General features: G+C 43.7%; 1 protein-coding gene across 2 annotated transcripts in view; it reads right to left on the bottom strand.

The window, feature by feature from the left end:
• MALRD1 (MAM and LDL receptor class A domain containing 1) overlaps window positions 1-25,508 on the bottom strand; it is a 419,241-nt gene that overhangs the window by 198,793 nt on the left and 194,940 nt on the right. For both annotated transcript variants that reach the window (XM_069729529.1, XM_069729530.1), the window contains 2 exons: window positions 8,625-8,735; window positions 5,006-5,219 (listed from right to left, as the gene is read on the bottom strand). In XM_069729529.1, the coding sequence (XP_069585630.1) occupies window positions 5,006-5,219; window positions 8,625-8,735 (325 nt within the window). The remainder of the gene's footprint in view (window positions 1-5,005; window positions 5,220-8,624; window positions 8,736-25,508) is intronic.

Raw genomic sequence — 25,508 nt, 5'->3', positions numbered from 1 at the left:
CTCCAAACTTTTTTCTTCCCATCATTCTGGTACAGGTTGATCTTTGTCTCATCTGTCCATAGAATACTTTTCCAGAACTGAGCTGGCTTCTTGAGGTGTTTTTCTGCACATTTAACTCTGACCTGTCTATTTTTGGTATTGATGAATGGTTTGCATCTAGATGTGAACCCTTTGTATTTACGGTCATGGAGTCTTCTCTTTACTGTTGACTTAGAGACAGATACACCTACTGAGAGTGTTCTGGACTTCAGTTAATGTTGTGAACGTGTTCTTCTTCACCAAATTAAGTATGCGGCGATCATCCACCACTGTTGTCATCCGTGGACGCCCAGGCCTTTTTGAGTTCCCAAGCTCACCAGTCAATTCCTTTTTTCTCAGAATGTACCCAACTGTTGATTTTGCTACTCCAAGCATGTGTGCTATCTCTCTGATGGATTTTTTCTTTTTTTTCAGCCTCAGGATGTTCTGCTTCACCTCAATTGAGAGTTCCTTTGACCGCATGTTGTCTGCTCACAGCAACAGCTTCCAAATGCAAAACCACACACCTGGAATCCACCCCTGACCTTTTAACTACTTCATTGATTACAGGTTAACGAGGGAGATGCCTTCAGAGTTAATTGCAGCCCTTAGAGTCCATTGTCCAATTACTTTTGGTCCCTTGAAAAAGAGGACGCTATGCATTACAGAGCTATGATTCCTAAACCCTTTCTCCGATTTGGATGTGGAAACTATCATATTGCAGCTGGGAGTGTGCACTTTCAGCCCATATTATATATATAATTGTATTTCTGAACATATTTTTGTAAACAGCTAAAATAACAAAACTTGTGTAACTGTCCAAATATTTCTGGCCCTAACTGTATATATATATATATATATATATATATATATATATATATATATGCCGAAATCCTTTTTAATATAATAAGTGATTATTGTGCCTTGTTGAGTGTTCTTATAGTTACAATATCGCAGTGTCTGACACGCTCCTGCGATCAGGGACCCCGCTGAGAAACGTACGTCGTAGCAGATCGTTTGAAACTTTCTTTCATCGTCTAGTGTCCCGCTGTGGCGGCATGATCGCATGGTGTAACATAAATCGTATACGATGTGCGCATAGTAACCAACGGCTTCTACATCGCACATACGTCATGAAATTATCGCTCCAGCGTCGTACATTGCAAAGTGTGACAGCAGTCTACGATGCTGGAGCGATATTGTTACGATGCTGGAGCGTCACGAATCGTGCCGTCGTAGCGATCAAAATTGCACTGTGTGACGGTACCCTTAAAGCCGCAATGCTCCTCTGGGAAATATGCTAATTATGCAAATTGTCTCTTCAGAGAGGAAGAGAACTAGAACTCTAGTTCCACCTATTGGATGGTAGCAATCGTACAAGTCAATGTCAACCATTTAATGAGCCTTATCACATGACTTAGGATAACAGCCAAACCAGAATCTCCTTTTGCAGACACTGTGTTTCGGGGTACTGCCCCACATCAGTGCAAAGTGGAGATCTTGTTTGCCTGTGTGAGAGGCGTCCGACCGATATCTAAGAAGTATAGTTTCTCCTTGCAGAGATTGACATGCTAAGCATGCCGAGATGAGGAGACTTAAAGCTGCAATTCTCCTCTGGGAAATATGCTAATTATGCAAAGTGTCTCTTCAGAGAGGAAGAGAACTAGAATTCTAGTGCCACCTATTGGAAGGTAGCAATCCTACAAGTCAATGTCGACCCTTTAACAAACCTTGCCACTTGACTTGGGATAATAACCAAACCAGAATCTCAATTTGAAGAAAAGAAAGGAAAGATCTTTGAGCAAATTATTAAACAACATTTATGCAAGTACCTAGATGAGAATAAAGTGATTAACCAGAGCCAGCATGGGTTTTTAACTAATAAGTCATGTCAGACTAACTTAATTTCCTTCTATGACAGAATTACTGACTGAGTGGATCAGGTAAACGTAGCAAATATAGTACAGGTCCTTCTCAAAAAATTAGCATATAGTGTTAAATTTCATTATTTACCATAATGTAATGATTACAATTAAACTTTCATATATTATAGATTCATTATCCACCAACTGAAATTTGTCAGGTCTTTTATTGTTTTAATACTGATGATTTTGGCATACAACTCCTGATAACCCAAAAAACCTGTCTCAATAAATTAGCATATTTCACCCATCCAATCAAATAAAAGTGTTTTTTAATAACAAACAAAAAAAACATCAAATAATAATGTTCAGTTATGCACTCAATACTTGGTTGGGAATCCTTTGGCAGAAATGACTGCTTCAATGCGGCGTGGCATGGAGGCAATCAGCCTGTGACACTGCTGAGATGTTATGGAGGCCCAGGATGCTTCAATAGCGGCCTTAAGCTCATCCAGAGTGTTGCGTCTTGCGTCTCTCAACTTTCTCTTCACAATATCCCACAGATTCTCTATGGGGTTCAGGTCAGGAGAGTTGGCAGGCCAATTGAGCACAGTAATACCATGGTCAGTAAACCATTTACCAGTGGTTTTGGCACTGTGAGCAGGTGCCAGGTCGTGCTGAAAAATGAAATCTTCATCTCCATAAAGCATTTCAGCCGATGGAAGCATGAAGTGCTCCAAAATCTCCTGATAGCTAGCTGCATTGACCCTGCCCTTGATGAAACACAGTGGACCAACACCAGCAGCTGACATCGCACCCCACACCATCACTGACTGTGGGTACTTGACACTGGACTTCAGGCATTTTGGCATTTCCTTCTCCCCAGTCTTCCTCCAGACTCTGGCACCTTGATTTCCGAATGACATGCAAAATTTGCTTTCATCAGAAAAAAGTACTTGGGACCACTTAGCAACAGTCCAGTGCTGCTTCTCTGTAGCTCAAAAGTGGCTTTACCTGGGGAATGCGGCACCTGTAGCCCATTTCCTGCACACGCCTGTGCACGGTGGCTCTGGATGTTTCCACACCAGACTCAGTCCACTGCTTCCTCAGGTTCCCCAAGGTCTGGAATCGGTCCTTCTCCACAATCTTCCTCAGGGTCCGGTCTCCTCTTCTCGTTGTACAGCGTTTTCTGCCACATTGTTTCCTTCCAACAGACTTACCATTGAGGTGCCTTGATACAGCACTCTGGGAACAGCCTATTTGTTGAGAAATTTCTTTCTGGGTCTTACCCTCTTGCTTGAGGGTGTCAATGATGGCCTTCTTGACATCTGTCAGGTCGCTAGTCTTACCCATGATGGGGGTTTTGAGTAATGAACCAGGCAGGGAGTTTATAAAAGCCTCAGGTATCTTTTGCATGTGTTTAGAGTTAATTAGTTGATTCAGAAGATTAGGGTAATAGGTCGTTTAGAGAACCTTTTCTTGATATGTTAATTTATTGAGACAAGTTTTTTGGGTTAATCAGGAGTTGTATGCCAAAATCATCAGTATTAAAACAATAAAAGACCTGACAAATTTCAGTTGGTGGATAATGAATCTATAATATATGAAAGTTTAATTGTAATCATTACATTATGGTAAATAATGAAATTTAACACTATATGCTAATTTTTTGAGAAGGACCTGTATATCTTGACTTCAGCAAAACATTTGACAAAGTATCTCATACTATTCATATTGAAAAAATGACAAAGCATGGAATGGACAAGGCAACTGATAGGTGGATTCATAACTAGTTAGTGATTGGACCCAAAGAGTGGTCATAAATGGCTGCACATCCAGTTGGAAGAATGTCTCAAGTGGGGTACCACAGGGATCTGTCCTGGGCCCAGTGTTGTTCAACACCATTATCTATGATTTAGATGAAGTAATTGAGACTAAAGTGATCAAATTTGCTAATTACACAAAGCTAGGAGGGATAGCTAATACTAGAGAATAGAGAGTGGATTCAAAAAGATCTAATAAACTGGAACTGTGGGCAGCAAGTAACAGAATGATTTTTAGCAGGCAGAATACAAAGACCTACATCTGGGCAAGAAAAATGAAAAAAGCATGTAAAGAATGGGAGGAATAGGGCTAAGCAACATCACATGTGAAAAAGACTGGGGTATACTAATAGATCACAGACTAAACATTAGTCAACAGTGTGATGCAGTTGCAAAAAAGGAAAACACAATTCTGGGTTGAATTAGCAGAAGCATAGAGTTTAGATCATGCGAAGCAATTATTTCTCTCTACTCCTTCTTGGTCAGGCCTCATCTGGAACACTGGGTCTAGTTCTGGGAACCACATTTAAAAAAAAGATATGAACAAACTGGAGCAAGTTCAGAGAGTAGTGACCAGAATGGTGACTAGTTGCAAACAATGTCCTATGAGGAACAGTTAAAGAACTTGGGAATGTTTAGTTTACAAAAGAGAAGACTGAGAGGAGACTTAATAGCTGTCTACAAATATCTGAAGGTCTGTCACACTTTAGCAGGATCAGCTTTATTCTCATTGGCACAAGGAAAACCTATAATCAATGGGATGAAACTGAATGGGAGGAAACACAGATTAAATATTAGAAAAAACTTTTTGACAGCAAGGGTGATCAATGAGTGGAACAGGCTGCCACGAGAGGTGGTGATTTCTACATCAATGTATGTCTTCAAACAGAGGCTGTCCAGGATGATTTACTGAATCGTGCATTGAGCAGGGGGTTGGACACAATAACGCTTGAAGTCCTGTTCAACTCTAACATTCTATGATCCTATGAGTTATGACGTCCAATGTTATTATTACCAATATTATTGAACTGGAGGTCCTTGCCCATAAGAATTGGGCTAAGATTCCTCAGGAACGCTGTTGCTTAATGTGGGCCTAAACAGGAACATTGTCCAAAAATAGCAAATTGAAGGCTCTACACTGGTGGACCAGAATACTTTTCTGTGAAACTGGTCCTGGCTGTATAATGTTTGTGCATATGAGGCCTGAGCAATAAAATGCGTAAAAATGTGAATAAAAATGTACGAATGATCTGCATTAAATCTAATTATTGTCATTCGATTGCCCAGTTTGTAGTCACTTACCACACAAGTGCTGGTCCTCGTCAGAGTTATCTGAGCAGTCATTGACAAAGTCACACATGTTATTCTTGGGAATGCAATATTTATTGGAGCACCTGAACTCCTCGGGTGTACATTGCTTGTCCATTACTAGTACTGGCGAACAGTCCTCAAAAGAAATATCATCCACGCTGACATCTCCCACATAACTGACACCACGTTTAGCCTGGAGGACAATCTAAAAAATAAATGTTACTGAAAATGAAATATTGCAGGATACTTGCATTCAGTATGGTATTCCCTTTAATGAAGAAATAACATCAACGGCTGTCCTGCTTCTGGGACACTCAATATGAGGAGAAATCCAGCAGCAAGTATTTAATTTTCCTACAGTGGCTCCTCAGGGGAGTGAAGAATTAAACAGTGTCCAATGAAATCAATGATACTGATTGTTTGTTGTGCTGGGTAAAAAAGAGTGAATCTTATGAAATTCATTTTGGGCAGATTTGCTCTGGCCCAAAGAAAATTGGATTAAATAGGTTATTATTTCAGTCTTTCCAGATCCCACGTTTAATAAGCATAGGTCATACTCACCTGTCCTACTCCACCCTTCATCTGTCCCGCTGACTCCTCTCTCTTTCCAGCCTCCGCTTCCTTTGGAACAGTTTTTGGTCCACATCTTTCAGTACTGACTAGACTTCACGAGGTCATGACAATAACATGTGTCGCCCAACGCACGTTCACATGCGGACAATGAGGCCTCATCAGCATTGGACCAAGGACTGATCCAAAGACCAAAGAGGAGAACAAAAAGTTGTAAAAAATATGATAAATCCCCCTCCCTTAGCATTTTTGGACAGCTTTTATTTATGGCATCTACCATGAATATGCTATTTCTTTCTGATTAGTATGGTCTGACCGCAGAGACCCCCATGATCACAAGAGATACATCTTGGTGTTTATACTATATATTCCCACCTTGGTTCAGTGTTGTGCTAGCTAAGGTTTTATTATCCACGCATTTTCTAATGTAGTCTAACTCTTCTAAACTTTGGAGCCAATAACAAAATCTTATGCTAAAAATATCTGCTCTTGTCACAGATTGCTTCATTACCTAAGCAAGCGGCAATCTCCTATTTAACATTTGATAGATTATTATCTTCCAAGACCTACTGTAAGTGAAACATGATATTCAAACGCAAATACATATCAGTTTAATTATTTGGCAAGGAGACACAATGTGGAGCATATGGTATGTCCAATTAATTACCTTGCCGCTGACATTGTTTATGGCACTATCTTTCAATTTCACTCCAGTAAATTAGACATTCTGTTAAACTCCATGGGGAATATTGTGGAGGCAACAGAATGGCAAATGTATTACCAAGCAGTCATTGTTTGCAGACTACTTTATATGTCAGCTCTTTGCACCAAAACCAATGAGAGATGACAAGATGAGATTTGTTTACAAGATGCCCATGAAGAGTTAAAGGAGTCATCTGGGCATAGGTATTTGATGACCTATCTACAAGATTGGTCATCAATAGTAGATCAGTGGGGTTCCTGCACCTGGTGCCCCCACTAATCAGCTATGTAAACACAATGTGCCGGATTCATCAAAGCTTTCAAGCCAGAATTCTGATTTAAAAGCTTTGAAAAGTTGCAAACTTTAGGAGCAACTCTGAGTTTTGCCAACATTTTGTGACTTTTGACGTTTTCATACCAGTATCCATTTTTGGCGGAACAGGAGCTGTCTGGGGTTGCGGCTGGGGTGTGATGTCACGGTTCCTCTAATTCATGATGAGCTGTGGTGTTCCTTATGCTAGAAATGTCACTTCAGTCCCTGACTGGAGTGAGATTTCTGACATAGTGCAAGGTGGTACTTCATAAACAGGCATGAACCTCTTCAAGAATCAAGAGCATCTGACTCCAGCATTCCCCCTCATCAAGACCGACGTGAATAACATGCCTTCTCCTGTCTCTTTTAATTCTGCTATCTGGAACTCACGGTCAGCGTGCAACAAACTTATTCCTTTTTATTTCCCTTCAAGAGGTTGTCCATTACTGTTGCATTGAAGATGTATGCTTAAGATATGTCACCAATGTCTGATAGGCCAGGGTCCGACACCCAGCACCCCTGCCATTCAGCTGTTATCAGTGTCAGCAGCTGCTTGAAGTACTCACTTGCCGATCAGCTCTGTCTTCTGACAGTGGCTGAATCAGGGTACTACACATCGGCTTCCTATTCAAATCAATAGGAGGTGGATAGTCAGTACCCTGCAGTGGCAACAGTCAGAAGACGGCCTGCTTTGTAAGTGAGTACTTCAGGCCAGCGGCCGCCACTGATAACCCTGACCTAAGGATAGGCTGTCAATGTATAAGTAGTGGACATTACAACCTTTTTCACCTTCCGTCTCTCACTGAAACATGGATCTAGCAGTTGGACACCACCACCACTGCTGCTCTATTTTTATGATGGTTTACAATTTTCACATACTCCCAGACCTCAGAGCAGACAAGGTGGAGGTGTTGGTTTGCTCCATTCAACACAATGTGCTTTTCAGGTAATCCCCCACTAACCACTAAATAATAAAAGTATAGTCCTATTTTGTTTTGTTTCAGCGACCCACGCAGCTTCTGCCCTTACTGTACCAGTAATGATGTATCGTCATGAATATGTGATCCCTCCAGCCAACCATTGCCTGCAGCGGTAACCTTGGTGGGGCTGACGCGTCAGTGATTAATTGTAGTGGTTATATTTCAATGTCGATGCCGCATCACTGGAGCAGAAAGATCAGAAATCTATGAAGCTCTTTAGAAAGTCATAAAGGAAGCAGTGAGGAGTTAGGAAGATTAAGAATGATTTTTTTTTATTATTTGATCATTTTTAGCTTTTGAAAATATTTAGATAGCAGGACAACCCCTATAAAATCATGACAATTGTCTACTGGAATAGCATTTCGGGGGCCTACATACTGCAGACGGTGCTGTGTTGATTGTTACAGCTTGTTGACATGTGTGTATGTCCTCACTAGACTGTATCGTGTGACCTCTCTCGTTGGTTTGTGTCAGTTCTTTCCTGAATCGCCCATGTTGAAAATTAAGATGACAAAAGTAAAACAGCTTATTTTTCCTCGAGTGTTTATAATTCTGCTGGAAACTGAAATCTGCGACACCAAGATTTGAATTATAGCCCAACAGCCCAATTAGCAGAGCAATCATTGCATCTAAGTATTGGCAGTAAGTTCAGGGGTTCAGGGCCAGGACAAAGGGTAGACAGGGTAGTCACCCGCTTAGGGCGCTATCTCTTGCCTTTCCGAGGGGGGCACACTTTGAAAAAAAACCTATTGCTGAATCTCTTCAGCATGTAGCTCCTACCTCTGGCCCGTGACCCTCCAAGTCTCTGAATCATTCATTTGCTTTGGGGCTATGGGTTCAGCAAGGGTTGGGGGGTGCCATCAGCTTCAACTGCCTAGGGCACTAAAATACCTTGTCTCGGCCCTGGAAGGGTTCATTCTCCAGTGAATCACCTGCACAATCGGATAATCCCCACCAATCAATCGCTGACAATGTGTGCTAAGGACAGACCGTAGATGCTTCAATATTGGAAAACCTCTCAATTATGTAACACAATTATACAAACCTGAAAGTCCGACAATGTCCCCAAATAAACCTCTGCCCTCCTCCATTTAGCTCCTTGTTTCCCACTTTGGAACCAAACTTCATAAGTCACATTGACGAGTCTAATAAGGACCTGCAATATCAAAGATAGACGTAGTGTTAAACTATAAGAATAAAAACGTGCATAGACATCTCATTTTGAATTACAACTTCACACAATATATAGATTTTCTATAACACATTTCTGCATTTGTAACTTGTACAGCCAATTTTAAAATAAAAAACAATACTTTCATAGCAGGCATTGATGAGATCCAGATATTTTATTCCGAAGTGGAATTTTCTAAAGATTGTTGACCATCTGTCTATTTTTCGCTTGCCACGTCCCGGCTCTTTTTTACAATCGATGAAAAACAGTAACGGTCTAAAATATAAAAATAAGTATTTCTCTTCTGCCTTGTGTTAGCTTAGCATTCATCAGACAGAATAGTAGATATGATTGACATGTTCTCTTACAAAGTTACATGGTTTATATGGGTTGTAAAAAACACAAGTCCATCAAGTTCAACCTTTCTCCACGAGTTCTACATTCTCTATCACTAGATTATTTATAACTAATAATACCATTTGTTGTGAAAAAAACATCCTGCCCTTTTATAAAAAGCTGTTATAGTGTCGGCCATTACTACCTCTGGTGGTCGGCATTCCACAGTCTGACTGCTCCAACTGTAAAGAATCCTTTCCTGTTTAGCTGTTCGAATCACCTTTCCACCACAGGTAATGTATGCGCGCTAGGTTTTTATAAGGTCCTTGTAAGGAATAAGTCAAGTGCCAGTCCTTTGTACTGACCACACATATATTTAATTATACATGTAAATAAGTTCTCTGAGGCTCTCATCATATGAGAGGCCTTCAAACCCATGTAATCATATAGTGACCGCCTTTGAACTGACTCTAACTTCTGAATATCCTTTTTAAAATTTGGAACCTAAAATTGGATCTCATTTTCAAGATGTAGCCTGATAAATGATTTATAGAGGGGTAAAAATAAGCTGGGATCACTTTATCTCTCTTTTTATACACCCTAAAAAATTGTTTGAGTTTTGGGGCTGCTACTTGACATTGAGTACTGCTGCTCAGCTTACTTATAACTAGAATACCCAAAGTCCTTCTCCTGTTCTGTAAGGCTACTTTCACACTAGCGTCGGACTCGGCCCGTCGCAGTGCGTTGGGCCGAGGTTCCGACGCTAGCAGTGAATGTGCCGCACAACGACGGCAGCGGATGCATTTTTCCTGCGCATCCGCTACCCCATTGTAAGGTGCGGGAGGTGGGGGCGGAGTTCCGGCCGCGCATGCGTGGTCAGAAAAAGCGGTCCGTCGGCAGCAAAAAATGTTACATGTAACATTTTTTGCTCCCGGCGGTCCGCCACAACACGGCACAACCGTCGCACGACGGTTGCGACATGTGTCAATGCGTCGCAATGCGTCGCTAATGTTAATCTATGGGGCAAAAACGCATCCTGCAAACAACTTTGCAGGAGGCGTTTTTTCCCATAAACGACGCATTGTGACGTATTGCAAAAAACGCTAGTGTGAAAGTAGCCTAATCTCGAGTATACTCCCATTTAATGTAACAATAGGTTTTATCAACATTAAACCTCATCTATCATGTGACTGCAGACATCTTATCCAGATCATTATGTAATATTACACAATATCGCTCAGTTTTTATTATCCTACATAGCTTTGTGTCATGGTCGAAGACTGACACTTTACTCTCAGTCCCATCCACAAGGTCATTCTCTCAGACATTTTTTACTTAGATGGATGAAGGATTCCTGGATTACAGTGGCTGCTTTACAAAGGAGTCATGTGGTGGATAAATTGTTTTTAAAAATTCCAAAAAATATATATATATACAGTCATGGCCAAAAGTATTGACACCCCTGCAATTATGTCAGATAATACTCAGTTTCTTCCTGAAAATGATTGCAATCACAAATTCTTGGGTATTATTGTCTTCATTTAATTTGTCTTAAATGAAAAAACACAAAAGAGAATAAAGCAAAAAGCAAAACATTGATCATTTCACACAAAACTCCAAAAATGGGCCAGACAAAAGTATTGGCACCCTCAGCCTAATACTTGGTTGCACAACCTTTAGCCAAAATAACTGCGACCAACCACTTCCGGTAACCAGCAATGAGTTTCTTACAATGCTCTGCTGGAATTTTCGACCATTCTTCTTTGGCAAACTGCTCCAGGTCCCTGATATTTGAAGGGTGCCTTCTCCAAACTGCCATTTTTAGATTTCTCCACAGGTGTTCTATGGGATTCAGGTCTGGACTCATTGCTGGCCACCTTAGAAGTCTCCAGTGCTTTCTCTCAAACCATTTTCTAGTGCTTTTTGAAGTGTGTTTTGGGTCATTGTCCTGCTGTAAGACCCATGACCTCTGAGGGAGACCCAGCTTTCTCACACTGGGCCCTACATTATGCTGCAAAATTTGTTGGTAGTCTTCAGACTTCCTAATGCCATGCACATGGTCAAGCAGTCCAGTGCCAGAGGCAGCAAAGCAACCCCAAAACATCAGGGAACCTCCGCCATGTTTGACTGTAGGGACCGTGTTCTTTACTTTGAATGCCTCTTTTTTTCTCCTGTAAACTCTATGTTGATGCCTTTGCCCAAAAAGCTCTACTTTTGTCTCATCTGACCAGAGAACATTCTTCCAAAACATTTTAGGCTTTTTCAGGTAAGTTTTGGCAAACTCCAGCCTGGCTTTTTTATTTCTCGGGGTAAGAAGTGGGGTCTTCCTGGGTCTCCTACCATACAGTCCCTTTTCATTCAGACGCCGACGGATAATACGGGTTGACACTGTTGTACCCTCGGACTGCAGGGCAGCTTGAACTTGTTTAGATGTTAAGGTACCTTCACACTAAACGATATCGCTAGCGATCCGTGACGTTGCAGCGTCCTGGCTAGCGATATCGTTTAGTTTGACACGCAGCAACGATCAGAATCCTGCTGTGATGTCGTTGGTCGGGGCTAGAAGGCCAGAACTTTCTTTGGTCGCTGGCTCTCCCGCTGACATCGCTGAATCGGCGTGTGTGTGTTGTGAATTCTGTTGTCGGGCTCCCTCCTGTGGTCATGAATGGTACTTCGGCTGGTTCTGTCCATGGACTTCCTCTGGTGGGTGTTTCTGAGTTTCACAGGTGACTAGGTTAATTCGTTAGCTGCTGCTCTATTTAACTCCACTTAGATCTTTGCTCTATGCCACCTGTCAATGTTCCAGTATTGGTCTAGTTCACTCCTGGATCGTTCTTGTGACCTGTCTTCCCATCAGAAGCTAAGTTCCAGCTTGTATTTCTTTGGTTTTCTATTTTTCTGTCCAGCTTGCTATTTAATTTGTTGTCTTGCTTGCTGGAAGCTCTGGGAGGCAGAGGGAGCGCCTCTGCACCATGAGTTGGTGCGGAGGGTCTTTTTGCGCCCTCTGCGTGGTCTTTTGTAGGTTTTTGTGCTGACCGCAAAGTAACCTTTCCTATCCTCGGTCTGTTCAGTAAGTCGGGCCTCACTTTGCTAAATCTATTTCATCTCTGTGTTTGTATTTTCATCTTTACTCACAGTCATTATATGTGGGGGGCTGCCTATTCCATTGGGGAATTTCTCTGAGGCAAGGTAGGCTTTATTTTTCTATCTTCAGGGCTAGCTAGTTTCTTAGGCTGTGCCGAGTTGCATAGGGAGCGTTAGGCGCAATCCACGGCTATTTCTAGTGTGTTTGATAGGTTTAGGGATTGCGGTCAGCAGAGTTCCCACGTCCCAGAGCTCGTCCTTATTATCAGTAACTATCAGGTCATTCCGTGTGCTCTTAACCACCAGGTCCATTATTGTCCTGACCACCAGGTCATAACAGTACAGGTGGCCCAAAGTACTAATGCATCTCAATAGAGGGATAAGAGAAGTTCTGAGACCATTTTTTTTTTCTTTGCAGTGTGTTTTGTCTCTATTTTCCCCTTTACCTCTGGGTGGTTCAGGACACTGGTGTAAACATGGACATTCAAGGTCTGTCCTCTTGGATGGATATTCTCACTACAAGGAAACAAAACATTCAAGATTTTGTGGTTCAGAATCCGATGTCAGAGCCTAGGATTCCAATTCCTGATTTGTTTTTTGGTGATAGATCTAAGTTCTTGAATTTCAAAAATAATTGTAAATTGTTTCTTGCCTTGAAACCTCGCTCCTCAGGTGACCCTGTTCAACAAGTAAAGATCATTATTTCTTTGTTACGTGGTGACCCTCAAGACTGGGCATTTTCCCTTGCGCCAGGAGATCCGGCATTGCGTGATGTTGATGCGTTTTTCCTGGCGCTTGGATTGCTTTATGACGAAGCTAATTCAGTGGATCAGGCAGAGAAAATCTTGCTGGCTCTGTGTCAGAGTCAGGATGAAGCGGAGATATATTGTCAGAAGTTTAGAAAGTGGTCTGTGCTCACTCAGTGGAATGAATGTGCCCAGGCAGCAATCTTCAGAAAGGGTCTCTCTGAAGCCCTTAAGGATGTCATGGTGGGGTTTCCCATGCCTGCTGGTCTGAATGAGTCTATGTCCTTGGCCATTCAGATCGATCGACGCTTGCGTGAGCCTAAAGCTGTGCACCATTTGGCGGTACTATCTGAGCATGGGCCTGAGTCTATGCAATGTGATAGGACTTTGACCAGAGCTGAACGGCAAGAACACAGACGTCGGAATGGGCTATGTTTTTACTGTGGTGATTCCACTCATGCTAGGTCCGATTGTCCTAAGCGCACTAAGCGGTTCGCTAGGTCTGCCACCATTGGTACGGTACAGTCTAAATTTCTATTGTCTGTTACTCTGATTTGCTCTTTGTCATCCTATTCTGTTATGGCATTTGTGGATTCAGGCGCTGCCCTGAATTTGATGGACTTGGAGTATGCTAGGCTCTGTGGTTTTTTCTTGGAGCCCTTGCAGTATCCTATTCCATTGAGAGGAATTGATGCTACGCCTTTGGCCAAGAATAAGCCTCAGTATTGGACCCAATTGACCATGTGCATGGCTCCTGCACATCAGGAGGATATCCGCTTTCTGGTGTTGCATAATCTGCATGATGTGTGTTGTGAATTCTGTGGCAGAGTTCACTCCTGTGGTCACAAGTGGTACTTCGGCTGATTCTCTCTGGGAGCTTCCGTTTGTGGAGGAAAGTGGTACTGCAGCTTCTGAGTTTCCTCCCTCAGGTGATCTGGTGAGGTCGTTAGCTGCTTCTCTACTTAACTCCACCTGATGCTTTGATCCATGCTTCCTGTCAATGTTCCAGTGTTGGACTTGTGTTTCTCTGGATCATTCCTGTGGCCTGCTGCTCTGCATAGCTAAGTGCTTCTTTGCTATTTGTTGCTATTTTTTCTGTCCAGCTTGTCTATTTGTTTTGCTGGAAGCTCTGGGACGCAAAGGGTGTACCTCCGTGCCGTTAGTTCGGTACGGAGGGTCTTTTTGCCCCTTTGCGTGGTTTTCTTTAGGGTTTTGTGTAGACCGCAAAGTTATCTTTCATATCCTCGTTCTGTCTAGAATATCGTGCCTCACTTTGCTGAATCTATTTCATCCCTACGTTTGTCTTTTCATCTTTACTCACAGTCATTATATGTGGGGGGCTGCCTTTTCCTTTGGGGTATTTCTCTGAGGCAAGGTAGGCTTATTTTTCTATCTTCAGGCTAGTTAGTTTCTCAGGCTGTGCCGAGTTGCATAGGGAGCGTTAGGCGCAATCCACAGCTGCCTCTAGTTGTGTTTGGAGAGGATCAGGATTTGCGGTCTACAGAGTTTCCACGTCTCAGAGCTCGTTCTATTATTTTTGGGTTATTGTCAGATCACTGTGTGTGCTCTGATCGCTATGTACATTGTGTTACTGAATTGCCTATCATAACAGTACAGGAAGCCAAAAGTACTAATGATTCTCAATAGAGGGAAAAAAGAAGTTCTGAGACCATTTTTTTTCTTTTTTGCACTGTGATTTGTCTTTTTTTTCCCCTAGATATTTGGGTGGTTCAGGACACAGGTGTTACAATGGACATTAAAGGTCTGTCTTCATGTGTAGATCAGCTCACGGCAAGAGTTCAAGATATTCAAAATTTTGTGGTTCAGAATTCTTTGTTAGGACCGAGAATTCCTATTCCAGATTTGTTTTTTGGAGATAGAACTAAATTTCTGAGTTTCAAGAATAATTGTAAACTGTTTCTGGCTTTGAAACCTCGCTCCTCTGGTGACCCAGCGCAACAGGTTAGGATCGTCATTTCTTTTTTGCGTGGCGACCCTCAGGACTGGGCATTTTCTCTTGCGTCAGGAGATCCTGCATTGAGTGATATCGATGCGTTTTTCCTGGCGCTTGGATTGCTGTACGATGAGCCTAATTCAGTAGATCAGGCAGAAAAAAATTTGCTGGCTCTTTGTCAGGCTCAGGATGAGATAGAGCTATATTGCCAGAAATTTAGAAAATGGTCCGTGCTCACTCAATGGAATGAATCTGCGCTTGCAGCCATTTTCAGAAAGGGTCTCTCTGAAGCCATTAAGGATATCATGGTGGGATTTCCTATGCCCGCTGGTTTGAATGAGTCTATGTCTTTGGCCATTCAGATCGGTCGACGCTTGCGTGAGCGTAAATCTGTGTACCATTTGGCGGTATTACCTGAGATTAAACCTGAGCCTATGCAGTGCGATAGGACTATGACCAGAGTTGAACGGCAAGAACACAGACGTCTGAATGGGCTGTGTTTCTACTGTGGTGATTCCACTCATGCTATCTCTGATTGTCCTAAGCGCACTAAGTGGTTCGCTAGGTCTGCCGCCATTGGTACTGTACAGTCAAAATTTCTTCTGTCCGTTACCTTGATATGCTCCTTGTCGTCGTATTCTGTCATGGCGTTTGTGGATTCAGGCGCTGCCCTGAATTTGATGGACTTGGATTATGCTAAACGTTGTGGGTTTTTATTGGAGCCCTTGCAGTGTCCTATTCCATTGAGAGGAATTGATGCTACACCTTTGGCCAAGAATAAGCCTCAATACTGGACCCAGCTGACCATGTGCATGGCTCCTGCACATCAGGAGGTAATTCGCTTTCTGGTGTTGCATAATCTGCATGATGTGGTCGTGTTGGGGTTGCCATGGCTACAAGCCCATAATCCGGTATTGGATTGGAATTCCATGTTGGTGTCCAGCTGGGGTTGTCAGGGGGTACATGGTGATGTTCCATTTCTGTCAATTTCGTCATCCACCCCTTCTGAGGTTCCAGAGTTCTTGTCTGATTACCGGGATGTATTTGATGAGCCCAAGTCCGATGCCCTGCCTCCGCATAGGGATTGTGATTGTGCTATCAATTTGATTCCTGGTAGTAAATTCCCAAAAGGTCGACTGATTAATTTATCCGTGCCTGAGCACACCGCTATGCGCAGTTATGTGAAGGAATCCCTGGAGAAGGGACATATTCGCCCGTCATCGTCGCCATTAGGAGCAGGGTTCTTTTTTGTAGCCAAGAAGGATGGTTCGCTGAGACCGTGTATAGATTACCGCCTTCTTAATAAGATCACTGTTAAATTTCAGTACCCCTTGCCATTGTTATCTGATTTGTTTGCTCGGATTAAGGGGGCTAGTTGGTTCACTAAGATAGATCTTCGTGGTGCGTATAATCTGGTGAGAATCAGGCAAGGCGATGAATGGAAAACTGCATTTAATACGCCCGAGGGTCATTTTGAGTATCTAGTGATGCCGTTTGGACTTGCCAATGCTCCATCAGTGTTTCAATCCTTTATGCATGACATCTTCCGTGAGTACCTGGATAAATTCCTGATTGTGTACTTGGATGACATTTTGATCTTCTCGGATGATTGGGAGTCTCATGTGAAGCAGGTCAGAATGGTTTTTCAGGTCCTGCGTGCTAATTCTTTGTTTGTGAAGGGATCAAAGTGTCTCTTTGGTGTGCAGAAGGTTTCATTTTTGGGGTTCATCTTTTCCCCTTCTACTATCGAGATGGATCCGGTTAAGGTCCAAGCCATCCATGATTGGACTCAGCCGACATCTCTGAAAAGTCTGCAAAAGTTCCTGGGCTTTGCTAATTTTTATCGTCGCTTCATCTGCAATTTCTAGTGTTGCCAAACCATTGACCGATTTGACCAAGAAGGGTGCTGATTTGGTCAATTGGTCTTCTGCTGCTGTGGAAGCTTTTCAATAGTTGAAGCGTCGTTTTTCTTCTGCCCCTGTGTTGTGTCAACCAGATGTTTCTCTTCCGTTCCAGGTCGAGGTTGATGCTTCTGAGATTGGAGCAGGGGCTGTTTTGTCACAGAGAGGTTCTGGTTGCTCAGTGATGAAACCATGCGCTTTCTTTTCCAGGAAGTTTTCGCCTGCTGAGCGAAATTATGATGTGGGCAACCGAGAGTTGCTGGCCATGAAGTGGGCATTCGAGGAGTGGCGTCATTGGCTTGAAGGAGCTAAGCATCGCGTGGTGGTATTGACTGATCATAAGAACTTGACTTATCTCGAGTCTGCCAAGCGCTTGAATCCTAGACAAGCTCGTTGGTCATTGTTTTTTGCCCGTTTTGACTTTGTGATTTCGTACCTTCCGGGCTCTAAAAATGTGAAGGCGGATGCTCTGTCTAGGAGTTTTGTGCCCGACTCTCCGGGTTTATCTGAGCCGGCGGGTATCCTCAAGGAAGGAGTAATTGTGTCTGCCATCTCCCCTGATTTGCGGCGGGTGCTGCAAAAATTTCAGGCTAATAAACCTGATCGTTGCCCAGCGGAGAAACTGTTTGTCCCTGATAGGTGGACGAATAGAGTTATCTCTGAACTTCATTGTTCGGTGTTGGCTGGTCATCCTGGAATCTTTGGTACCAGAGAGTTAGTGGCTAGATCCTTTTGGTGGCCCTCTCTGTCGCGGGATGTGCGTACTTTTGTGCAGTCCTGTGGGATTTGTGCTCGGGCTAAGCCCTGCTGTTCTCGTGCCAGTGGGTTGCTTTTGCCCTTGCCGGTCCCGAAGAGGCCTTGGACACATATCTCTATGGATTTTATTTCTGACCTTCCCGTTTCTCAAAAGATGTCAGTCATTTGGGTGGTCTGTGATCGCTTTTCTAAGCTGGTCCATCTGGTACCCTTGTCTAAATTGCCTTCCTCCTCTGATTTGGTGCCTTTGTTCTTCCAGCATGTGGTTCGTTTGCATGGCATTCCAGAGAATATTGTTTCTGACAGAGGTTCCCAGTTTGTTTCGAGGTTTTGGCGAGCCTTTTGTGGTAGGATGGGCATTGACTTGTCTTTTTCCTCGGCTTTCCATCCTCAGACTAATGGCCAGACCGAACGAACCAATCAGACCTTGGAAACATATCTGAGATGCTTTGTTTCTGCTGATCAGGATGACTGGGTGTCCTTTTTGCCTTTGGCTGAGTTCGCCCTTAATAATCGGGCCAGCTCGGCTACCTTGGTTACGCCATTTTCTGCAATTCTGGGTTCCATCCTCGTTTCTCTTCAGGACAGATTGAGTCTTCGGACTGTCCTGGTGTGGATACTGTGGTGGACAGGTTGCAGCAGATTTGGACTCAGGTAGTGGACAATTTGACCTTGTCCCAGGAGAAGGCTCAACTTTTCGCTAATCGCAGACGCCGTGTGGGTCCCCGACTTCGTGTTGGGGATCTGGTTTGGTTATCTTCTCGTCATATTCCTATGAAGGTTTCCTCTCCTAAGTTTAAACCTCGTTTTATTGGTCCGTATAGGATTTCTGAGGTTCTTAATCCTGTGTCTTTTCGTCTGACCCTTCCAGATTCTTTTTCCATACATAACGTATTCCATAGGTCATTGTTGCGGAGATACGTGGCACCTATGGTCCCATCTGTTGAGCCTCCTGCCTCGGTTTTGGTGGAGGGGGAATTGGAGTATATTGTGGAGAAGATTTTGGATTCTCGTGTTTCAAGATGGAAACTCCAGTATCTGGTTAAATGGAAGGGTTATGCTCAGGAAGATAATTCCTGGGTTTTTGCCTCTGATGTCCATGCTCCCGATCTTGTTCGTGCCTTTCATGTGGCTCATCCTGGTCGGCCTGGGGGCTCTGGTGAGGGTTCGGTGACCCCTCCTCAAGGGGGGGGTACTGTTGTGAATTCTGTGGCAGAGTTCACTCCTGTGGTCACAAGTGGTACTTCGGCTGATTCTCTCTGGGAGCTTCCGTTTGTGGAGGAAAGTGGTACTGCAGATTCTGAGTTTCCTCCCTCAGGTGATCTGGTGAGGTCGTTAGCTGCTTCTCTACTTAACTCCACCTGATGCTTTGATCCATGCTTCCTGTCAATGTTCCAGTGTTGGACTTGTGTTTCTCTGGATCATTCCTGTGGCCTGCTGCTCTGCATAGCTAAGTGCTTCTTTGCTATTTGTTGCTATTTTTTCTGTCCAGCTTGTCTATTTGTTTTGCTGGAAGCTCTGGGACGCAAAGGGTGTACCTCCGTGCCGTTAGTTCGGTACGGAGGGTCTTTTTGCCCCTTTGTGTGGTTTTCTTTAGGGTTTTGTGTAGACCGCAAAGTTATCTTTCATATCCTCGTTCTGTCTAGAATATCGTGCCTCACTTTGCTGAATCTATTTCATCCCTACGTTTGTCTTTTCATCTTTACTCACAGTCATTATATGTGGGGGGCTGCCTTTTCCTTTGGGGTATTTCTCTGAGGCAAGGTAGGCTTATTTTTCTATCTTCAGGCTAGTTAGTTTCTCAGGCTGTGCCGAGTTGCATAGGGAGCGTTAGGCGCAATCCACAGCTGCCTCTAGTTGTGTTTGGAGAGGATCAGGATTTGCGGTCTACAGAGTTTCCACGTTTCAGAGCTCGTTCTATTATTTTGGGTTATTGTCAGATCACTGTATGTGCTCTGATTGCTATGTACATTGTGTTACTGAATTGCCTATCATAACAGATGTGGTCGTTTGGGGGTTGCCATGGCTACAGGTTCATAATCCAGTACTGGACTGGAAATCTATCTCTGTGTCCAGCTGGGGTTGCCAGGGGGTACATGGTGATGTTCCATTTTTGTCTATTTCGTCTTCCACTCCTTCTGAAGTTCCAGAGTTTTTGTCGGATTATCGGGATGTATTTGATGAGCCCAAAGCCAGTGCCCTACCTCCTCATAGGGATTGCGATTGTGCAATTAATTTGATTCCTGGTAGTAAGTTTCCTAAGGGCCGATTATTCAATTTATCTGTGCCAGAACACGCCGCTATGCGGAGTTATATAAAGGAATCCTTGGAGAAAGGCCATATTCGCCCGTCGTCATCACCGTTAGGAGCAGGGTTCTTTTTTGTGGCCAAGAAGGATGGTTCTTTGAGACCTTGTATTGATTACCGCCTTCTTAATAAAATTACAGTCAAATTTCAGTATCCTTTGCTGCTGCTGTCTGATTTGTTTGCTCGGATTAAGGGGGCTAGTTGGTTCACCAAGATAGATCTTCGAGGGGCGTATAATCTTGTGCGTATTAAACAAGGTGATGAATGGAAAACTGCATTTAATACGCCCGAGGCCCATTTTGAGTACCTGGTTATGCCATTCGGGCTTTCCAATGCTCCATCAGTATTTCAGTCCTTTATGCATGACATCTTCCGAGAGTACCTGGATAAATTCCTGATTGTGTATTTGGATGATATTTTGGTCTTTTCGGATGATTGGGAGTCTCATGTGAAGCAGGTAAGAATGGTGTTCCAGGTCCTTCGTGCAAATTCCTTGTTTGTGAAGGGGTCAAAGTGTCTCTTTGGAGCTCAGAAGGTTTCATTTGTGGGGTTCATTTTTTCCCCTTCTACTATCGAGATGGACCCTGTTAAAGTCCAGGCCATTTACGATTGGACTCAGCCGACATCTGTGAAGAGCCTGCAAAAGTTCCTGGGCTTTGCTAATTTTTATCGGCGCTTCATCGCTAATTTTTCTACTGTTGCTAAACCGTTGACTGATTTGACCAAGAAGGGTGCTGATGTGGTCAATTGGTCTTCTGCGGCTGTAGAGGCTTTTCAGGAGTTGAAGCGTCGTTTTTCTTCTGCCCCTGTGTTGTGCCAGCCAGATGTTTCGCTTCCGTTTCAGGTTGAGGTTGATGCTTCTGAGATTGGAGCTGGGGCTGTTTTGTCGCAAAGAAGTTCTGATGGTTTGGTGATGAAGCCATGTGCTTTCTTTTCTAGAAAGTTTTTGCCTGCTGAGCGTAACTCTGATGTTGGTAATCGTGAATTGTTGGCCATGAAGTGGGCATTCGAGGAGTGGCGTCATTGGCTGCAAGGAGCCAAGCATCGCGTGGTGGTCTTGACAGATCACAAGAATTTGACTTATCTTGAGTCTGCCAAACGGTTGAATCCGAGACAGGCTCGATGGTCGTTATTTTTCTCCCGTTTTGATTTTGTGGTTTCGTACCTTCCGGGCTCTAAGAATGTGAAGGCTGATGCCCTGTCAAGGAGTTTTGTGCCTGACTCTCCGGGTGTTCCTGAGCCAGCGGGTATTCTCAAAGAGGGGGTAATTTTGTCTGCCATCTCCCCTGATTTGCGGCGGGTGCTGCAAAAATTTCAGGCTGATAGACCTGACCGTTGCCCAGCGGAGAAACTGTTTGTCCCTGATAGATGGACTAGTAGAGTTATCTCTGTGATTCATTGCTCAGTGTTGGCTGGGCATCCTGGAATCTTTGGTACCAGAGATTTGGTGGCTAGATCCTTCTGGTGGCCGTCTTTGTCACGGGATGTGCGTTCTTTTGTGCAGTCCTGTGGGACTTGTGCTCGGGCTAAGCCCTGCTGTTCTCGTGCCAGTGGGTTGCTTTTGCCCTTGCCGGTCCCGAAGAGGCCCTGGACGCATATTTCTATGGATTTTATTTCGGATCTCCCCGTCTCTCAAAAGATGTCGGTCATTTGGGTGGTTTGTGATCGCTTTTCTAAGATGGTCCATTTGGTACCTTTGTCTAAATTGCCTTCCTCCTCTGATTTGGTGCCATTATTTTTCCAGCATGTGGTTCGTTTACATGGTGTCCCGGAGAACATCGTTTCTGACAGAGGTTCCCAGTTTGTTTCAAGGTTTTGGCGATCCTTTTGTGCTAGGATGGGCATTGATTTGTCTTTTTCCTCGGCTTTCCATCCTCAGACTAATGGCCAAACCGAACGAACTAATCAAACTTTGGAAACATATCTGAGATGCTTTGTTTCTGCTGATCAGGATGATTGGGTGTCCTTTTTGCCGTTGGCTGAGTTCGCTCTTAATAATCGGGCCAGCTCGGCTACTTTGATTTCGCCGTTTTTCTGCAATTCTGGTTTCCATCCTCGTTTCTCTTCAGGGCAGGTTGAGTCGTCAGACTGTCCTGGTGTAGATACTGTGGTGGATAGGTTGCAGCAGATTTGGACTCATGTGGTGGACAATTTGACATTGTCCCAGGAGAAGGCTCAACGTTTCGTTAACCGCCAGCGCTGTGTGGGACCCCGACTTCGTGTTGGGGATTTGGTTTGGTTGTCGTCTCGTTATGTTCCTATGAAGGTTTCCTCTCCTACGTTTAAGCCTCGTTTCATTGGTCTGTATAAGATTTCTGAGGTTATCAATCATGTGTCATTTCGTTTGGCCCTTCCTGCTTCTTTTGCCATCCATAATGTGTTCCATAGGTCGTTATTGCGGAGATACGTGGCGCCTGTGGTTCCATCCGTTGATCCAGCTGCCCCGGTGTTAGTTGAGGGGGAGTTGGAGTATGTGGTGGAGAAGATTTTGGATTCTCGTGTTTCGAGACGGAAACTCCAGTACCTGGTCAAGTGGAAGGGTTATGGTCAGGAAGATAATTCCTGGGTTTTTGCCTCTGATGTTCATGCTGCCGATCTGGTTCGTGCCTTTCATTTGGCTCATCCTGGTCGGCCTGGGGGCTCTGATGAGGGTTCGGTGACCCCTCCTCAAGGGGGGGGTACTGTTGTGAATTCTGTTGTCGGGCTCCCTCCTGTGGTCATGAATGGTACTTCGGCTGGTTCTGTCCATGGACTTCCTCTGGTGGGTGTTTCTGAGTTTCACAGGTGACTAGGTTAATTCGTTAGCTGCTGCTCTATTTAACTCCACTTAGATCTTTGCTCTATGCCACCTGTCAATGTTCCAGTATTGGTCTAGTTCACTCCTGGATCGTTCTTGTGACCTGTCTTCCCATCAGAAGCTAAGTTCCAGCTTGTATTTCTTTGGTTTTCTATTTTTCTGTCCAGCTTGCTATTTAATTTGTTGTCTTGCTTGCTGGAAGCTCTGGGACGCAGAGGGAGCGCCTCTGCACCATGAGTCGGTGCGGAGGGTCTTTTTGCGCCCTCTGCGTGGTCTTTTGTAGGTTTTTGTGCTGACCGCAAAGTAACCTTTCCTATCCTCGGTCTGTTCAGTAAGTCGGGCCTCACTTTGCTAAATCTATTTCATCTCTGTGTTTGTATTTTCATCTTTACTCACAGTCATTATATGTGGGGGGCTGCCTTTTCCTTTGGGGAATTTCTCTGAGGCAAGGTAGGCTTTATTTTTCTATCTTCAGGGCTAGCTAGTTTCTTAGGCTGTGCCGAGTTGCATAGGGAGCGTTAGGCGCAATCCACGGCTATTTCTAGTGTTTGATAGGTTTAGGGATTGCGGTCAGCAGAGTTCCCACGTCCCAGAGCTCGTCCTTATTATCAGTAACTATCAGGTCATTCCGTGTGCTCTTAACCACCAGGTCCATTATTGTCCTGACCACCAGGTCATAACAGTGTGACACCGATTCAGCGATGTCTTCGCTGGTAACCAGGGTAACCCGATGTTTACCCTGGTTACCATCCTAAAAGTAAAAAAAACAAACGCTTCATACTTACCTTCCGCTGTCTGTCCCCGGCGCTGTGCTTTCCTGCACTCACTGTGAGCACAGCGGCCGGAAAGCAGAGCGGTGATGTCACCGCTCTGCTTTCCGGCCGCTGTGCTCACAGCCAGTACAGAGAAGCAGAGCGCCGGGGAGAGACAGTGGAAGGTAAGTATGAAGCGTTTGTTTTTTTTACTTTTAGGATGGTAACCAGGGTAAACATCGGGTTACTAAGCGCGGCCCTGCGCTTAGTAACCCGATGTTTACCCTGGTTACCGGCATCGTTGGTCACTGGAGAGCGGTCTGTGTGACAGCTCTCCAGCGACCAAACAGCGACGCTGCAGCGATCCGGATCGTTGTCTGGATCGCTGCAGCCTCGTTTAGTGTGAAGGTACCTTAAGTCAAGGTTCTTTATCCAACATCCGCACAATCTTGTGTTGAAATCTCTTGTCAATTTTTATTTTCCGTCCACATCTAGGGAGGTTAGCCACAGTGCCATGGGCTTTAAACTTCTTGATGACACAGCGCCCGGTAGACACAGGAACATTCAGGTCTTTGGAGATGGACTTGTAGCCTTGAGATTGCTCATGCTTCCTCACAATTTGGTTTCTCAAGTCCTCAGACAGTTCTTTGGTGTTCTTTCTTTTCTCCCTGCTCAATTTGGTACACACAAGGACACAGGACAGAGGTTGAGTCAACTTTAATCCATGTCAACTGGCTGCAAGTGTGATTTAGTTATTGCCAATACCTGTTAGGTGCCACAGGTAAGTTACAGGTGCTGTTAATTACACAAATTAGAGAAGCATCACATGATTTTTCGAACAGTGCCAATACTTTTGTCCACCCCCCTTTTTATGTTTGGTGTGGAATTATATCCAATTTGGCTTTAGGACAATTCTTTTTGTGTTTTTTTCATTTAAGACAAATTAAATGAAGATAATAATACCAAACAATTTGTGTTTGCAATCATTTTCAGGAAGAAAATGAGTATTATATGACAGAATTGCAGGGGTGTCAATACTTTTGGCCATGACTGTATATATATACCCTACCAATCTCCTCAGATTTTGTTCAGATTGGAACTGTTACCCCTTAAACCTTCGACCTCAGTCAGAGGTCTCTCATACAGTCAAATTATATCTCTTGCTTTGCACTGCTGAGGGGCAACACCCCAAACATGTATCTGCAAATTAAGATTCTGGTTTGGCTTTTATCCGAAGTCATATGGCAAGGCTTGTTAAAATTGATTTTTAGTTTGGGTGACACTAGAGTTCAAGTCCTCTTCCTCTCTGAATGTCTGCATATTTGACTTGTACTGAAATTCGGGGGCCTCTTCCTGTAACAAACCAGAACCCACAAGAAAATCCCCCAAAATCCTCACTTGCTTTAAGGCCAATTATTTCATTCCACAAATGACTTATTCAGTGGTAGGATATTTGACTAATGGCTCCTATGTAAAATATATTATATTCTAAACCACTGTTATTACTCTTTTTTATCAGTGCACTGATATAAAATGTACCCTGTAAAATATTAAAAGGAGTAACTTGGAGCCAATCCTCTGCCACGCCGGGCGAGGGTAATCATTCATGTTAATACTGTGAGATTAGCATTACGGGGGATATTTCTGTGCCTTTTCTTAACAAAGAGTAATCTCTCTCGATAATATTTCGATCTTAATTGAAATGAGAATTATAGAAAAAGTTTCTAGTAGAATCTTGTAATGAAATTTTCTAGTGATGTATCGGCCTAGAGAAACAATTGATCTGTGTGACTTTGAAGATATATTTTGTTGGGGTATATCTTGTGAATATTGTTTGCGTTTGATGAATAGGACAAAAGAATGGGGGAAGAAAATATCCAATTCCTGCGTAAGTTACATCAGGAGATGCGAGTATACTATTTATGCTTTCACGGGAACTGGTATGGGGCAACTTTGGCCATATTTAGAGAGATGCTGAGGTCAAATTACCTGGAAGGGAAATAGGACCTATGGATGTCACTAACATGAGCATAACTAGACTGGGTGAAGTAGTTGCAGCTGACTCGAGCCCTTAGGTCCCTTAGATCCCTATGAAAAGGTCAAAGTTAATGGATCAGTGATGAAA

The sequence above is a fragment of the Ranitomeya imitator genome, chromosome 6 (genome assembly GCF_032444005.1).
Source record: "Ranitomeya imitator isolate aRanImi1 chromosome 6, aRanImi1.pri, whole genome shotgun sequence".
NCBI lineage: Eukaryota > Metazoa > Chordata > Amphibia > Anura > Dendrobatidae > Ranitomeya > Ranitomeya imitator.
Note: the sequence above shows the minus strand (reverse complement) of the source record. Positions and strands in the feature narration are given on the sequence as shown.